Source organism: Falco naumanni, chromosome 10 (genome assembly GCF_017639655.2).
Source record: "Falco naumanni isolate bFalNau1 chromosome 10, bFalNau1.pat, whole genome shotgun sequence".
In the NCBI taxonomy this organism is placed as follows: domain Eukaryota; kingdom Metazoa; phylum Chordata; class Aves; order Falconiformes; family Falconidae; genus Falco; species Falco naumanni.
The window spans coordinates 20,075,925-20,094,534 of NC_054063.1; the positions used below are offsets into that span (position 1 = coordinate 20,075,925).

Below are 18,610 nucleotides of genomic sequence, written 5' to 3' on the forward strand. Positions count from 1 at the left end.
AGTTAGGAAGGGGAAAAAAAAAATAGGTGAAAACCGCACTGTAGAGGTATAGAAAATACTGATCCATAAGATTCAGTAATCATGCCATACTTACTAAGATCTGGCTAGATATGAAGCCTTTGCCCAACAGTAAACTTGAGATGCGTTCTTTCAAAAAAATTTAATCCATTTAAATACGATGTGCTCTAATGATTGTCGTCATTCTTTCCTTGAATGTGTTACTGCTTTTCACATTGATACTAAAATCACATTATATTGAAATAATTTTTTTTCCAGAAGATGATGTAAAGATAGAGCTATAACCTTAGGACTGCGTTACTTGAGTTTTGCTTTAAATAGAATAAACGATTCTATCATTTGTCTTAAATGTCAGTAACTGTAATTTCTTCCCTCCTTGTGTGTTTTTTTTTTTTTTAGTGGCATGATGCAGACAATGCCATTCAAAGGACAAATAAGCATGACATCACCCTCATCTTCTCAGATGAAAATGAAATGGATATGACAGCTAGTCACACTGCAGTGATTACACGTAATCTGAAAAACAATCAAGCTGAGAAAACTGAGAAAATAGACATTGTGTCATTTCTGGCTGGGTTAAACTCTAACAATGGAAAGGCAGAAATGAGCAAAGAATTTCGTTTTTTCTCAGAGCCTACATACCATTCGTGCCCATCTTTTGAAGACAAGAAAGATGCTAATACGGAAAAAAAAATAGATATCAATAAATTTTTGATGGGCTTGAAGTTAAATGAAAAGACACTCAATCCTATTGAAAAAGAGAATGTTTTTTTTGACCCTTCACAGGTCTCAGATGACGTGGCACGATCTTCAGTGAAATTTGTATATTCCCATGAGCCACTGGACACCTGCAATGTAACAAAAGTCTTTAGAGGGCAAGATGATGGAATGGAAGTGACAAAATGCCAGGAAGCTGACATTAAAGCTATGTTTTCTGGTGTTTGTGAAGCTCCACCAAGGCAGTTACAGTGTGCAGATGTTACTGAGATGTTTGCAGATGATGGGATGGACATAACAACTATTCACACTGCAAAAATGTCTTTTCCCTTCCCCAGCCTAACCTTCAAAAAGGATTTCCCTTCCACAGAGTTAGATAATTCTATATTAAAGAGAGCATCTAATCAGCATTTAATTGTTCAGCAGGATTCTCAACTTTGTACAGACAGAAAAATAGTAAATGTTGAAGACAGACGAGATCCTACAGCACTGCAAACTGTTAAACAAGAGGCCAGAACAATGTCTGCCATCCCAGGATCCATTTCTTCAGAGACTGTCTTCAGAAGTGGTAAAACTATTGATTTTTCTAAATGTGATGACATGGAAATTACTGGGAATTATAAGGATGTAATCTGTATTGACAGTACCAAAGAAGTGAACAGTTCACACCATAAAACTTTTGAAATGCCAGTTAATACAAACTCTTTGCTAGCAGAAAACAGACATCCAGCACATGGTGATGGGGACGTTACAAAGAGTCTAACATCTTTGGATAATCGAAGTTCTGTGTCGTATAAAAATAGTGCATTTGAAATATCTTCGGGCTCAGATGAACGAATTGAAAAAGTGACCCAGGATCATGGGACTGCTTCGGTGAATGCTGGTTTTGAGTCACACACAAACTCAGTGTCTGCTGGTGTTTCTAAGAGTAGACTTCAGCACAGTCTGGCAAACTCTCAACCTGTTTCTCTGCCAGGTGAGAAGACTGTAATATTCTCGGGAGAAGACATGGACTTGACTAAAACCTGTGTTGTCAAGGTTGATGGGAAGAATGATGAGAATGAATCTCCTGCTGGAGTGCTCATCTCTGTCACCTGCAAGCCTCACTTTCTTGATAACAGATCTACCAATTTAAATCAACAAGAAGAAATGGAAATAACTAAATGCCATGCTGTTGTCGTTGATGATCAAAGCAACAGGATAACCGCAGAAGCAAAACAAATGCCTTGTAAAATAATTCCAGGGAAGAACCAGAACAAAAATGTCAATGGAAGTGCAAATTCTTTAGATATGGACAAGGAAAATATTGAGGTGATAATTATCAATGGGAATATTAAAAGAAGCCAGGCTATAGAAATGAATACTAAAGATCTTGAGATTATAATGGTTGATAAGAACCTTGGGAAAACAAACTTTCAGGCGAGTGGTCCAAGTTCCTGTTCAAAGAGCATGTGTTCATTACCAGAGCAAAATAGAGAAGTCCCTGAGAATATTGTCAGCAACACTGGTGCATTCAGGTCTTTGCAAAGTCAAAAAGTTGTTATATCTCAACCTTTGGAAAAAAAGCTTCCGAACGCTTCCATTTCCTGCATGAATGACAAGACGAGCATGTTTTCAGATGATCAAAACATGGATATAACCAAAACTCATACCGCTGCCTTTGACATTGCCTTTATTAATACAGCACAAAAAAATGAGAATAATCATAGTCAAAATAATGTAATATCCAAGCAGCTGCAAAATCAGACCTTCCAGTTTCCTGGTAGTCAGACTGCAGCAATAGAATGCAGGGATTTGAAAATGAATGCAGATAAGCAAACTGTTACTCCTTTGGCTCCAAATGGTTTGTTTATTGCCAGTAATGAGTCCGCTCCCTCTGGAATGAAAGGAAATGAACAACCTGGAACAGTATTAGGAATAAATGCAGATTGCCAAAATTCAGACAGGCAAGAGAAACCCCATACTATGAAGGTGGTAAACAAAGTATTGCCAACTCGAGTAGATTCGGAGAGACATTTTTCAATTGATAGAACAGTTTCTTCAGGAGATTTAAAAAATCCTCACTCAGTTGATGGCCAGCACTTGAGGGCTGCTGAAGAGCCCTACCTAGCTGATATGTCTGAACCACATAAGGGAAGTTCCCAGTTGCCTTTGTTTTCAGAAAAGTCAGTTCTGTTTCCCTCTGGTGAAAACATGGACTTGACTGGAAACTGTGCGGTAATGGTTCCCGACGGCAGCATCAGTGCTGTTTTATCAGAAAGAAAAACAGAACCTGAGTACCTTGGTCAAGACAAAAATAAAATAATGTCCTTAAAAGAGGGGGTCATGATGGCAATAAATAGCCAGGAGGCATCTGCGTGTGATGTCAGACACCAAGAAGCACACAAGAAAATATTAGCTGTGAGTGGGTTAAAACATTTGCCTTTTGCACATGAGAAAACGGTAATATTTTCAGAAGATGCAGATATGGACATCACCAGAAGTCATACAGTTCCAGCAATGAACAAAATAATTTCACAGCTTAAAAGTTCAAATGATGACACAACCTTTATTTCTGGAGATAAAACTCAGGTTTTTGCCTGCAACAATGACATGGAAATAAGTAGACTCAATACTGTTGCAAGTGATAAATCTGTGGAAAAGGCTGCCTCTCAAGGCATGCTTAAGACAGCTAAAAGGACTGGAAGGAAAAGCTTGAAGGGAACAGGGGAAAAGACCATTTTATTTTCATTGAGCGATGAGAATAATGACATGGAGATCACAGAGAGCCATACGGCTGCAATAGGCCATGAAATTGTCTTGCAAAATGAGCAAGGGCTTCATTCTCTCTCTTCAGCTGATCCTGTTAAGACTGTTATGTTCACAGATAGCCAGGCTGACATGGACATTACCAACTCTTGCTCTGCTGATAAAATTACTCTGAAAGTTGTATGTGATGATAAACTGAACTTGGATGAGGAGGTTGGACAGCAAGCACTTGCAAATAGTGAAGCTACTAGGCTTGCCGTGGATGATATGGAAATCACTAAACCCCATGATGTAGCTTTGGAAGAAAATTTTCTGCAAGGTAGACAACCCAATCAGCCTGTTCCTTCAACTTCCACAATTATGTTCATGAGTTACCAGGCTGACATGGAGATGACTGAGTCTCGCTCTGGTGATGAAAGTAGATTACAGTTAGCTAAACAAGTTGGACAGGAGGCTCTTTCAGACAAAAAAACAGTCATTTTTACTTTGCCTGATGATATGGAGATCACTAAAACTCATACGGCTGTATTAAGTGGTAAAATCGATGTACAGGACAGAGAGGCCGTTCCAGCCATTTCTGCAGTTCATGCTGATAAAACCATTGTGTTTACCCACAACCAAGATGATATGGAAATAACTGCATCCCATACTATTGCTGTTAATAACAATATTAATGGATTTGAGAACCAAGAATTGTCACTCAAAAGCACTCAACAACCGGACTTGCAGAGTGCATTGTCATCTGGCAGAGATGAAATAGATTCCTCAGAAACAAAAGACCTGAACGGTAAATATCTTGCAAAATCTAAGGATAAGCCCAGCATTCCTTCTAATGTTTCATCAGCCTCAGCATTTCCTAATGAGAAAGGAGCTATGCAAGTCCCCGGTGGCACAGCACCAGGTTCCGTTTATTCTGTCTGTCTTCCAGAAGAGACTATGTATGTGCAGGTACCACAGAATCTTGTCCTTTCCACAAGTAATTCTGTCCCTGTAAGCACTGAGCAGGATCTCATACTGCCAGAAAACCTGAAAGCAAAGAGAGCTACTTTCAAGCTTCCAGGTAATGGTCCTGTAGATTGCAGTGAAGAAAGTAGTGTTTTGGTATCCCATGTTTCACTTCCCATCCAGCAATCGGGTTCTTTCAAGGGTTCTCCAGATGAGCGTAGTACTCAGGGAGACCAAGTATTGAAAGATGTTTCATCTAGACATGAAGATTTAGCTACAGATTTAGGCTTGGCTGAAGCAAGCCTTGTTACAGTTTCTAACAAGAAATCAAAGGAAAATGAGGGGCTGTCAGCTGAAGGGGAGACACGTCCAAAAGACTTTCACGTAAACTCTGAACAAACTAAGCAACTTCTGGTCAGTGACAGTCCAAGAGATCAAACAGATCCAACTCTTGCACCTGAATTATCAGGTATTTTAAATGTTTGTTCAAAACTGAAAAATATTAGAAAGAAATCTGCAGTTCTCTCTGTTTCTGAAGCTGCTTTTTCTGACCAATTGCCCAAATCATCAGCTCAGCCAGAGGATACCTTGAGGTCAGATAAAAATACTGTAAATGAACCAGATAATGTATTTTATACCAAAGGGCAGGAGAACACGTGTCTTGAATCTGGAGCTGCTCCCATAGATGCACATTCAGGCATGGCACTTAAGGATAAATACCAAGGAATAAATGTCCCTCTAGGTATCTTCCAGCCAAAATTACCAAACAGAAGAAATCCTTCTGTTTCTAGTGTACAAGACATAAATGCAAAATCTTCAGGCAGAGGAGAAGCATCAGTTTCGGAAGTAAATGTAAATGCTCGTGAAACCCCACATAACAAGTCTACTAGGCAGAACTTCAGCCCTTCTCAGTTTATAGCAGAAGAATTTCTTCCTGTCTGCCTAGAAGAAATGGATTCAAATGAATCTGTAAGCTCTGAACTCATGGAAAATGCATGCAATGAGATAAACAAAAACCAAATCTCCTGCAATGAAAAGAATCCATCTGAGGAGACAAAACCTTGCAACACAAAAAGAGCTTTGGAACAAGATGAGGAAGATCTTCAAAGTCTGAAGAAGACCAAGAGTGATGAAAACCTGGATGGTGAGGCCTCTCGAGGCTTGCAGGTGAGCCTAATCCCCTGTTATAAGGATACAGTGAACATTAACAAGACTTCTATTTAAATCTTGGGGTGTAAGCAGATCTGTTGTTAAGTTTTCTTGCTTCTCTTAACCACCAGTTTGCTGTCATTTTGCTGTGTTGTTCCCTGTATTTTTCATGATTTTGCCAAAACAGAAAAATCAGGTTGAAGCATGGAACCTCCCTGAACCATGCAAAACAGACAGAATAAAGGATATGCTACTTTTAAATCATCCTCTCCATAGTATCGTAATACTTTCTTGACTAAACACTTTGTCCTCTGAACTAAACTGTTCGCTAGCTGCTGCTTGGGAACAATGATAGAGTAAGGCCTAAAGCAATTATTTAAAATGCAAACATGGATGTTTAGTTTAAACTAGTTTTTTTATAGACAGCAAAAATTGCAGTTGAATCAAGAAAATTTGTGCGAATATGCAACATTAATCTGACCTTAAAAATAAGTTTGTAATTATCAGCAGAAACTTTCCAGTTCCAAAAGCTGGAGGAGTGTGCTATGGAGGCTACTGCTTTGACTGAGAAATGAACGAATGTTTTTGCAGCTTTACTTCCTTTATGTCATCATAGGAAATGGCTTAACTATCCATATGCTGGTTTCTCATGCTGATTAGATGTAAAATGTGCTGATATTAAAAATGAAACAATTCTGAATGTCAAGAAATAGCTGCAATTAACTACTGAGCAACTTGTATTGTTTCATATAGCTCTTTTAATATATTTTTTTTAACTTGCTCGTATTAGGTTACATTTGGTGCTGTGTCTCAAAGCCAAGGAGAAGCTCATAAAGGTGAAGAACCTCCAAATCTGTCAGCTAAAAGCCACGACTCTACTCATGCCAGCACTAGCAGCTCTCTGGATTCTGTTAAGGCTGACAGAGAATTAACAAGTAAGACTTCCTTTGCCATAATAGTCTCAAACCTTGTGGTCTTTATGCATAGTCAAGGAAGAGCCCTACCTGTAGTATATATTTCATTTAGGAAAGGCCTTGAATACCTGTGTCACAGCTTCTCACCCAGCTGCTCAACATGCTTTTATGTTCTTGCTGAATCAAAGCCATTCAAGGATTACTGAGACTGGAAGGAAAAGGAGCAGAATTTAAGCACAGCTTGGTTTTCAAGGGCAGGTTGGGCTGGTGAGACAGCTGGGTTACCTTGGCACAGAGCAAAGCTCCAACTCAAACTCTACTCCAGCTCTGCTGGCTGGTTCCATGCAGAATGAGCCTGCATGTTGCAGCCCTGCACTCCTGGAAAAAGTCCTCTGAGTGCACTGCAGGGGCAGGCTCAAGCAAATCCAGCCCCCAGGTTTAGTTAGCTCCTGCTAATTAGCGGATACCTAACAATAAGGCAGAAATCGGCCAATCATCTGGTAAGTGATATCTTGCCTCTGTTTACAAAACCGATATGTTTTGGCTTCCTGCAGCCATGAAAGCATATGCCTTATCTGGTAGACTGGGTTCTTTCCTTTGAGTGAGAAACTAGCCCTTGTTGGCTCAGAACCTGTGTTTACCTTGAAAGCTGCTGGCGACCCAAATGCTCTTTGGTCTCTGTCTACATAGGACGCCCTCTGTGAACCGGCTGGAGTCTCTTTCTCAGTTTTATTACATATTTTTATTAGTATGTTACATATGGCTTTCCTCCCATAGAAAAGTGAACCCTGTCATTTCATTGTTGCTCTGACACAGATTTTATTTTACATCAGTCTTAATCTAGTCCTCCTTGTTTGTCCCAAGTAGTTGTTTTCTCAGTTACTCCATTCAGCACTGGAAACACACATAAAGATCAAACTCCACATTAAAGTTGCTTTTTTTCTATAACTAATGAGCTTAAGGTCATATTTCTATAAGAATATTATTAATCCTAGCAATATCCTTTTTATATTTTTTTTTCCTTCTGGCTAGTTCAGCGAAGCAGTCAGATGGAGTCTCAGCTTCTCATACATAGCATTTGTGAAGATAACTTACAGGAGGTATGTAAACAGCTTAAAGATGCCAGCTTCTTGCCTATCAGGAAAAATACTTGTGTGCATATGTGCAAGTAAGCATTATTGCTTGAAAAATGTACTTATCCGTATGCTTTTTTTTCTGACCTTTACAGAAATTTCAAAATGGTCTTATCACAGTTGGGGAGTTTTTTACACTTCTTCAACTCCATATTCCTATTCAGAAGCCCCGGCATAGCCATCTTCCAGCCAACGTGAGTATCTGTCCTTTGATGTACATAATAAAATTAACCTTACATTATATTCCTTTTGGGTTTTTTTTTGTTTGGTTGGTTTTTTAATTATTTTTATTTTTATCCACTAATCGGTCTGTATTAAAGGCCTTTAAATGATTTAAGCCAGAAGTCAGTTCCACCTTGACAAGTGTTAGACACTGCATGCTTACTTTTTCTTTGCTTGTTCACTTCTGATAAGTCTGATGCTTTTTTTCCTCAGTACTGCAAAACAGAATAGATTTCAATCTCTGCAAGAAATACCGTATGTATAATCAGGATTATCTGTTCTTGGATAAATATGCTAATTCTTGCATTTTTTAACTTGTTTCAAGGATGATAAGTTTGAAAGTGAGGATCAGAAGTTCAGTCTAACCTTTTCACTTTTATCTTCTTACTATGTCCATCAGCTGAAATCAGAATCCTGAAATGCCACTCTGCATTCCTGCTACTTGTTCTACTCTATTCTTCACCATGCTTCATGGTGACACTACTACTCTTTATTTCTTCCCCTTAAGTCTGTTCTGCCTGAATGCAGTTTCAGTATCCTTATCCTGAAAGGTTTCCATTAAATTCTTGCAGACATGGGAACAACTTTTCTTTTGCATGCAGACAAGTACCATGCATTGGTGGTAACTGGATGCTGAACCAAGCAATCTTATTTTGCAATCATCCTGAAAACAGGACTTTGTAATTTGTTTTCGGTAAAGGCACCTTATTTTCATATAAACTTGTTGAGACCAGTGTTTTGGACTTGGTTATTTGTATACATTAGTGTAGACAACTGAATTTCTACCTGGATGCTGGGGCTAGTCTCTCTTACCTGTCTGGATTTTGCAAATAATCTTTGGAAGGAATGGTACTTATGTAATGAAGTAGTGTGAATGAGCTCCTTAGTTTTCTGACATATATTATACTGACGTGGAAAAGTTTCAAGTTTCATAAACAGGAAGTTTGTAAAATTGCAATACTTAACGCTTTTTTAACAAAGTGTATGGGGATTTAGTTCAGATGCTTCTGTTTCCGGCTGCTTACTATGGTTTCTACTGGCAGACTAAACAATGCACTGGGGCAATGGAGAAGCCATCCTGGAAAGTGGAAAACTTTAGCAGTGTCTGCATAATTTTGACACTGGAGTTTCTTCTGTGTCGGTACTTATTCTAGAGTGCTGGAGAACTTTTCAGTAGTCTGTTCAACGTTAAATAAATTCTCATGAGATTTGATCTTCCTTCTTTCAAATGAGTGGCGTGACACCTGTTTTGGTAGGAATTTTTGATATGTCTTTATGATAATAACTGTAAGAGTGAAGCAGGTTTACCATGTATGAAAAGGTGTGGTCAAGATCATATTCTTCCCATGGAAAGTGGTATATTTGTGAAAAATCTTTACTTGTGAAATTAACTCTAGTACTCCAGATTAGTTGAAAACTGGCTCCTGTGTAACCAAGTCTCACTGCTGTAAGATGTCATGTTATCAGAGCAAATGCATCATTAGAATTTTCACATAAGAAATATAGGTATTTTCTGGGAAATAAGGACTGCAACTGTGGACCTTGTTTTGTTAGTTTGCAGAAAGCCAGTGCCTACAGCTGGTTTGCTCTGTCTGTGGGGCACAGGTGCTGGTGTGCTGTTCTGCCTTTCTTCATGGCCTTGTTCCTGACTGAATAAAATTTCTGTGTGTCAACTTAGCAAGTGCAAGTAAAAAATCTGTCCATTTTGAAGTTCTTTAAAACTGTTACGGCAAGAATGAAAATTGATTAAAAAGAATTACGAGTAAATTAATATAATCTGTATTGATTAAATTGCTTCCTTTATGACTTCAAAATCTCTTCTGTTTTTATTTAAAACACTGTACTGTTTTAGGTAGTTTAGTTTACGCTTTGAGTATGCAAAGTGATTCACACTGACCTGTCTCTAAATATTAATCAGGCTTACAAAAGTCTGATATTATTCATTAATGACTGATCTCTGATAAAAAACAAATGCCATCTCCCCTCTCCACCCCTGCAAAAGCCCCAAAAAACTTTCTCTGAAGGGATGCAGTTACTATTGATTATTTACGTGCTTCAGTATATAGGTAGCTTGCTGAAATACCCTCATTGTATTTATTTGATGTGCCTAAGATACATTGATAGTTGTGAACTTTGATTCTGAATCAAGCATAGCTATCTTGTTTTATTCTACAGCAAACATCACTGGGATAACATATGTGTGTTTTTCAAGTCTTCATCTAAAAGAAAGTTACCCTTTTCCAATTTTTGTCTTTTTTTTTTTTTTTGGAGCTCTAGTGATAACGTGTATGTCCCAAAAGGAAGTCCATGCTCAAACATGAGGAAACATGAGGCATAAAAGTGGAATGAGCTATCTAAGGTTATATGACTAACTTGTCTCAGAATGAAATAAGACATGTCCAGGATGAAAACAGTTGTTTAAGCATGTCAGGCTTCCTTCATTAGGGTTCGGATTTCAGTTTTTGTCTGTTCTGCAAAAATAAAGATTCCGGGCCTTTTACTGGTTTCTCGACATGAATTGTTTGGAAGTTACTGTTTCTGAAAAATATATGTCTCTTTTTCTTCACAATTTTTCCCTCTGTTTTTCCCCAGTGTGCAGTCAGTGCACCACCTACTCCAGAAGACCTCATTTATAGCCAGTATATTTATCGCCCCAAGCTGCGTATTTATGAAGAAGACTGCCAGGCCCTTTCTCAGATGATAGATGAGTAAGTGTTTTTTCAGCCACAGATTATATTAGTAATTCTATTTTTTCAGCTCTGGTTGCATGCAAAGTGGCCTGAAGAAAGTGAATACATTACATATGGGAAAAATAAAGAATTACAGTTAACCTACTTTTTGCTGGCAGCCAGGTTATTTACAGGTTTAGACAATATATAGGGTTTACTCTAAGGGAGGAGTAGTGGTTATGGAGATAATTAAGGTTTGATTTTTCCTGAAGTAATTTATCTTTTACTAATGGAGTGCTTCAGAATGCATCAGAAGCGTTAGAGTAAAACTTTTAAAATTGTATCAAAAATGATCAAACGTAGAAAGCAGAATCCCAGCAGGTTATGGTCTGTTGTTTGTTCCAATTTTCCAGCATTCATTAGATTGAAATACAGTTGTCATGCTTTATTTTCTTATCTGGAGGACACTTCTGATCTGGTTCATTATGCCTTTAGTAACTTATGTGCAAAATCAACTCTTATAATATAATTGAAAATCAGTAGTAGGATTTTTTCACAGCCTCATTAGCACCACTTCCTATTCCTTTGGCTCTCTAACTTTCCACCTTCTGTTCAGACCTGCTCTCGACAAAAGGACTGTAGGCAGTGAACTTTGTATTATGTGCTAGAGTGTCACAAACATGGCCCCCATTTAACCAAGGCTTTAGAGAGTCTCTCCAAGATGTAAGACCCAAATAAATGAAAATATTTATGTTTTCATTAGAAAAGGGGAATGAATTGTATAAATACCGATGTGCTGCTTTATGTGTTTTTTGCAGCTGCAACAAGACTTCCAACTTTTTTTTTTCTTCCACATTTCAGGTTAAAACTGTATGCAAACGTCCAGGATCAACTCCTGGTGAATGTGAATAAGAGCTTGTGGGAAGTAATGAGAACCTGCTCTGATGAAGAGGTAACACTGCAGGAAGAGTTAATGTTGTTTCTTACATAGTGAAGTAGTAAGGTTAATTTATGTATTCAAATAAAATAACAACCAGAATGGTCACAGAGAATAATGGTAGGCAGGTAGGTAATAAAAGGCAAAATAATTTCTGAATAGAAAACTGCTATGAGAACTTGTGATATGTCAGAAGAATGCAGGGATATGTGCCCTTTCAAATATATTAAAGAGAATATGTGGCTGTAAAACAGAAAAGCCATGATAATCAATATCAAGTTGACAGTGGTATATCAATATTGATATATCAAGTTGATAATTCAGGTTAGTTGAGGGCAGAAAAGAAAAGAAAACTTTAGATGGACTTAAGCATACAGTGCAATTTTGGAAAGAAAAAAATTAACAGCTCTTACTATAGAGACTGTTGCTTCACTGGTGGAGCTGAATTTTGTGTTAACTTACACGCTTATTTAGTTCAGAAAGACGTGATTTTGCAAGACATGTAATGAACAGAAAATGTGTGTCGTTATGCAAAAATAAAACTGGATACAGGATTTGGAACGCAACAAAGTGTCATATGCAAAAATAAAAGATGAGGCCAGAGGGTAATTAAAGTAGAATACTAATGATTATGGGCACAAAAAGCATGAAGAAGACATTTGCATGTCAAAACCAGAAGCATTATTGATGTATCCCAGCCAGAATTGAGAAGGTAGATCAAGAGATTCTGTTTTCTGTTGTTCTAATGCAAAGATTAAATATCTATTCAATGACAGTAAAGAGTCAAAATTTATAAAAGACTGTATTTTTTATAGTTCATAATTAGATTGTTGTAGGATATCGCTGAGGCTAGGTTATTAACTAGATTCAGGAATAATTACACTTAGGAACAAAGAAATCAACTAGAACACTTAGTTTAGCTCTTAGAATAACAAAATTTGAAAGCTTACTAAGCAAATCTCTACCCACTGCAATTAGAATGATACCACCCAGTGGAAATAGGCAGATGACAAACATTGTAGAAAAAAGCTTTTCATACATTCTTCTGCAGCTTTTGGACTGACAGCTGTCAGAGAAAACATTGACCTGCATGATCTGTAGCTGTGTTCTGTTAAAACAGGTTTTAAGTTTACTTCTTGTGGGGTTCAGCCTGGACTTCGTGAGCATTTCAGTTAGCCTCCTTAACCAGAACAGGGCAAGTGTTCTAAATAAACCTCAAACAGCTGGGATGATGGGCTTAATGAAGTTGCTCTGGTTTTTAGTAAAAGCATCTCTTTAGTTATTTGTGCAGCTCACTGTTTGAGTAAAGGTCTTGTTGGATCTTTGTGAATAAAATAATTTACTTCAGTAGGCGGCTGTGCTTGAATTAACAGGGATTGTCCAGTCTTAAATTTGCTTTAATTTGCAAGTGGCATGTAATACTGCTACTAGAGAAATTGGGTGTTGGGAGGAGCGGAGGAGGGAGAATGAGTCTAAAGGGTCAATTGAACAATCTTTTGATGCACGTTCTTCACTTCCTCTTCTGTATTTTCCGTTTGTTGCAGCTGAAGAGCTTTGGAGCAGAATTGAACAAAATGAAAACCTGTTTCACCAAGGAGAATAAAATCTTGGCTCACAACGAGAAAGTGACATTGTACAGGAAATTGCTGCAAAGTGCACAGGTAATTTGTCACAAGGCTGCAGAGGTTTAGCTATTTTGTCTTTGACTGTCAAGTGTGGGAGCCTAATTATTATATATAAGTGAGCATTCTCTTGAAAGTTTCCTTTTTATTAAACATACTTCCTTTTTATTTATATGCAAATATTACACACATTGGGACAGTGACTTTCTTGCACTTACACTATAGCAACCTTCTGCCTAGGAGTTTGGGCAATTAAAGTAAAAGGTGAAAAATGGGAGTATTAAGAGAAATGCTATCAGAAATTAGCTCTTTATACTGTAGTAATCTCACTATTGGTAACTAACAAGGAAATGCAGAAGTAATGCATTGTGATAGGTATCAGAAATTAAAAAGCTGGTTAAAAGCTCTAGGCATTTATTAATTTCTATGTCTTATCTCGTCCCTTCATAAGAAAAGTCATTAGGAAGATACATTGTTAAGTATCTAGTACTTTCTTATGCATGGCTGCTGCCTTAGTGTTTCTCAGTCTGCTCCTTTGTTCTAATGACAGATTAGATCAGTTTCTTTAATTAGTTTCTTAACAAGCAAAGATCCACATAGTGGTCTCGGAAGACAATTCAGATTTTTTTAAAAAGTCATTGACTTGAGTACAATTTTCCTACCTTAGGAACAACATGGAAAGCTACAGTCAAGAATAGAAAAGATGGATGAATTGTTTGAGGAGGCAGAGAACTGTCTTGTTGCTCTGGAAGCAGGTATGTGTTTCCAAACCAGTGACCGATAATACTGATTTCTCTATTTTTTTGCAGAGCTGCTGTTCAAATGGTCAGTTCAAGATTCTGTGTTTGGTGGTTGCTTGGAATTTTACATTTCCTTTGTTACAAGTATTTGCTAGGCCTAAATACCTTCATTTGTGTCTGCAAACTTGTCTTGTGGGTATCACTTACACATCATATGAAGAACTTGGGAGTATATTTGCACTGAAATACAGAATTATAATTGTAGCCTATGAACTTGTAACCAAGCTGGCTAAATCTGCTAGCGACAGCAGTACAGCTAGCTGCCAGCATGCAGTTCAGAATGGCTGCAAAACCTGCCAGCGATGCTGCAAGTAGGCAAGACTAAGCTTTGCACTCCAGGACTGTACTGTTTTAGCATCATAGCTGGATGGTTTAACACTTGTTCAGCTGTGTTCGCACAAGCTACAGTCAGTACTTAGTCAGCACTGCTGCATAATGATGCTCTGTGTATTTTCACTTCTTCCAACTGAGTTTTCTTCCATTGACTTTAGAAATAGAAATCAAATTGCACAGTAGCAGCTTTGAAACAGTGCAATAAAAGGAATTTTCCTTGCTATCTGTTACTTTTAGAGGCTTTTGGTGGATACCCTTCCAGGTTTTTGTACATTTTTTTTTTCTTAGTTAACTTTGAAATAGTAAGATTTATAGAATCCACAGACAAATAAAATAGAATGTAAGTATTGAATTGGGAGTTCTGCAGAAACCTGATACTTCTTTCCCACAGATTCTGACTGGGATGAATGGAAAGCGAACGGCAATGATGAAAAGGCAGAAAGAAAAAACCTAGGGAAAGGTAATGGTACTAGCTGAATGGCAGGTTTTGTTTTGTTTTTCAGATTCTGGAGAGGGTAATACTCAACCCCAACCCTACACGCTACTGTTTTCTGCATTGGATATACCTAATTGCATAGATGTTAAAGTATGAAAAGGACTGGTTTTCCCCTGGAAAAATGGAGTTTAGAACTTGGTACAGTGTGACTTGAAGAGTGTGCTGACTATCATATTCAGCACTTTAATTGTTCAATGATTAATAACCTTTGTTGATAGCATATCTGTATCCAGGTAGGAGTAACAGCCATCAAGTTGTGATCCTTCATATTGTTAAAGAACAGTGACTGCACAGCAAGTTAGGGCTTTCTTTGCTGCTCTTTTCTCTCATAGCTTTTTTCCTTTTCTCTTAGAATTGGAAAGCCTCAAATCCCAAGAAGAGGAACTTCAAAGGTAAGATATCAAAGATGACCTAAAGACTTTAAATAACATGGGCACATCCAGGTTTTAGAGGGTTGGTGATTTTTATTTTTTTTTTTTTTAGCCAATGTGCTACATCTCATGTTGTTGGTTTATCTTTGCAGTGAACTGTCAGATCTGGAGACTCAGAATGAGCAAATGCTTGCTCAGATGAACCAGCTAAAGGAAAAAGAAAAAAGCTGCCAGGAACTCCTGGAGAGAGATGAGTAAGGTTTTATTATGATCACCTAGTTCTGGGGCCTCACATTTGTATATAAATGTTTTTTTGGGTTTGGGTTTCCTTGTTACTTGATTTTGGGAAATCTTTGGGTGCCTATCTCCTCACTGTCTAGTATAAGCAAAAAGCCTTGGTGAACTTCTGTGTGTGATGCACTGTTTTTCTATTAACAACTTTGCAGTGATGTTCTACATTCAGTCTTTCTATACCCAACTCTCCAATTCCAAAATGAACATTTATGTAAAAAGAATAGTATTGTGCTTGCTTTCTCAACAGATTCTTAACATTTTGTTGGAAAGTGAAAATTTCATTGGTACATTATGTGGTAATAGCTGCAAGTGCACTTAATACTCTGATGCTTGTCCTTCAGATCATTGTTTTGATTGGTTGGTTGAAACTTAGGGTGATGGTGTTTCTTTTCCCCCCCCTCATTTTTAGCTCCACTGAGTGGGAGATTACTGAATGGAGCGAACAGCAGGCAGTCTTTAATTTTCTTTATGATTCTATTGAACTCACAGTTGTGTTTGGACCCCCTATAGGTAAGTTGCAAAACTGGTATGTTTCAGCTTTATGAATTTGAAAGGTTAAATAGTTATATAATAGAAACCTAAAGTTTCTGTATTTGTGGCGATCTGCTAAAAGGAAATAGAAAGCACACTACAGCAGGAGCATGTAACCTAAGAAGTGGCTTTCAATGTGTTTACCCGTGCTTTCTATGGAAATTCAGAAAAGTATGTAATGAATGGCTGTTTCTGAAGAGGAAGAGCTATAACTCCAGAACTAAGTATGGAAATAACTACTGTTTGGGGTTTTTTTCCTTCTCAGATGGTGATGTTTTCGGTGAAGATCCTTCCAGAAAGATAGTTAGCCTGAACTTTGAATCTTTCTTGGATGGTAAGATATATTTTTTTTAGTAGCTTGAAAGTAGCTGCTGGGATAATCTGTTCTTGGAAGGACATCTGTGGTTTATCTGCTAGTGCATTACAATACTGCTTTAAAAGATTTCTGGCAATGTGTTTTTCTTTTGTGTTACAGAGGAAAAAGCTCCACCCTCCTCATGCTTAGTCCAACGACTCATCTTCCAGTTTATTGAAAGTCAGGGATGCTGGCAGGAAAAGTGTCCCACACTGTACTACTTGCCCCAGGTAATGTTCCAGAAAAGCCTACAAGACTCCAGGAAAACATTAAATCTTTTCTATCACAGAGAACAGGGCTGACACTGAGAACAAAAGCATCCTAATAAATGCTCCATCAATGCAAATCAAAATCTGCTTTGTGAATATTCTGAGGTGCAGGGGGGAAGTACCTGTCCCTGAAGGCAAGAGTCCTAAAAGCTGTGGTTTCTTCCTTGTTTGCTGCATTGATATCCGCTTGTCTTAGTGATTTCTTAAAATCCCTTTTTTTCTGAGAGTAGAATTTAAATAATTGAGCTGAATGCTATTCTGCTTCCTAGAAAATTACTGGCTTAAATTGCCAAGAAAAACTTGGTGTTCCTGCATGTCTGTGCACCCCTGTTGACAGAGCTGAAGGGAGAAACTTAAGGCTAAGCATGTATATTTGTTGTTAAGCTTGTACAATTTCAATTTCACATCCAAACTCAGATAGCAGTTGAACTACTATTTTTTTTCCTTTGTATTTTCTAGGATAAACAGTTTTCAGGTGTCACATAGTTTACCAGCCTTACTGCCAATGTGATTGCTTTTCTGATTGCCCGCTCAGGTTCTTCATGACATCTCTTTGGTGGTGAGTCGTTGCAAGATCTTAGGAGAGGAGATTGAATTTCTGGAGAGATGGGGTGGAAAATTTAATCTTCTGAAGACGGATATCAACGATACAAAGTAAGTAACTTCAGATGGAGTTTACACCAGTCCTTCAGAGAGTGTTTCTAGATAGAAACAAAACACTGAAACATTTTCAGTTTGGTTTTCTTCAGATTGAGTTTTTATGCAACTGTTTTTAACAACAACCTAATTTATTTTAATACAATTGCACTATAGTATCTAAATGCATGGAAATTAAGCTGTTCTTGGATTCAGCCATTTCCTTACTATCATATAACCTCTCATTCCTTGCTGCTTTCCCGTTTGACTTGACTCTCTTGCTTAAAACTTTAGGTCAGACTGTAGCAATGGAAAGGAAACAGAGCCAGGAATTTACCTGTACCTTAGTACTTTGTTGCTTCAGCCAAGCAGAATTAGTTGTTGAAGGAGAGATACACTTAAACTAAAGTTCGTTTTCTTTAGTTTTCATTTTCTCATACTAATTCCTGATTTTGTGACATCTCCCAGTGGAACAAGATAAATACAACTTCACCTTATCCTTCTGTTATTGATGCTTAGCCTTAATTAAGAAGTGGCCAGTTAAGCATCCTTGCATGCCTTGATGCTGTTTCCATAGGTTATTCTAATTTTGTAGTACCCTTTTGCAAGAGTGGTGTTCTACTACATGCCAAAATCACCTAAAAGCTGTATTTAGTTAAGGCAACAAAACAGATGCAAGGGCCGCCTGTGCTCAGGAAGGTGCAAATTGTGGGAGATTTGCCTGGAAAACACCTGTGTTTGTTCTCATTTATGCTATCCCCAAGCATCTACTTCCTGGGCACTGTAGCCTTGGTGATGGTCTTACCCATATTTATAATAAAATTCAACTCTGGCCTTCCTGCACATTGTCATAGACAAGAGTACTGTGCTAGAGAGAAACTTGGCCTGATTTACATAGGGTTGGATGCATGAAACATGAATTAGATTTATGAGATTGGAGGTAAACCAGTCCCACTTCAAGCTCCAGAAAACTTTAGCTACCTAGGAATATTTTATGTTAACTAGAAAACATTTTTTTTTATTACTTCATACTCTCCCATAATTTTTGACAGGTTCTGTGAATTGTGTGTTCATTAACTTTTTCTGTGAGGAAAACTGGGGGTTTGTATTCTAACTCAGTGTTAGAGTGCTGATAGTATCAGAGTGGAAAGTTTCTTTTAAGCTTATTTATGAAGTTAGCCTATGCTGGAACTCTCTACAAGTTCTTGAGCTCGTTGCATCAATTACAGCAGTTGCTTTCCCTTCTGGAACCTAATTCAAAGGCGGTGGCGGTACATTTGAATATTTTGTATTGATCTTTTTGTTTTTATTTATTTTGCATACAGTGTGAAGCTTTTGTTCTCCGCTTCCACAGCTTTTGCAAAGTTTGAGTTGACCCTGTCTCTAGCTTCCGACTACCCATCTGCCTCACTGCCTTTTACTGTCCAAAAACAAATTGGCAATGTTGGGTG

The 18,610-nt window shown here is 37.8% G+C and overlaps 1 protein-coding gene across 2 annotated transcripts in view; it reads left to right on the plus strand.

Moving 5' to 3' along the window:
- The window catches only part of KNL1 (kinetochore scaffold 1), a 30,955-nt gene that overhangs the window by 8,817 nt on the left and 3,528 nt on the right, over nt 1-18,610 (plus strand). For both annotated transcript variants that reach the window (XM_040607961.1, XM_040607960.1), the window contains exons 10-25: nt 418-5,595; nt 6,368-6,512; nt 7,524-7,591; nt 7,720-7,818; nt 10,439-10,554; nt 11,377-11,467; nt 12,997-13,113; nt 13,742-13,829; nt 14,599-14,667; nt 15,056-15,095; nt 15,227-15,328; nt 15,778-15,878; nt 16,165-16,233; nt 16,375-16,484; nt 17,059-17,177; nt 18,485-18,607. In XM_040607961.1, the coding sequence (XP_040463895.1) occupies nt 418-5,595; nt 6,368-6,512; nt 7,524-7,591; nt 7,720-7,818; nt 10,439-10,554; nt 11,377-11,467; nt 12,997-13,113; nt 13,742-13,829; nt 14,599-14,667; nt 15,056-15,095; nt 15,227-15,328; nt 15,778-15,878; nt 16,165-16,233; nt 16,375-16,484; nt 17,059-17,177; nt 18,485-18,607 (6,635 nt within the window). The remainder of the gene's footprint in view (nt 1-417; nt 5,596-6,367; nt 6,513-7,523; nt 7,592-7,719; nt 7,819-10,438; nt 10,555-11,376; nt 11,468-12,996; nt 13,114-13,741; nt 13,830-14,598; nt 14,668-15,055; nt 15,096-15,226; nt 15,329-15,777; nt 15,879-16,164; nt 16,234-16,374; nt 16,485-17,058; nt 17,178-18,484; nt 18,608-18,610) is intronic.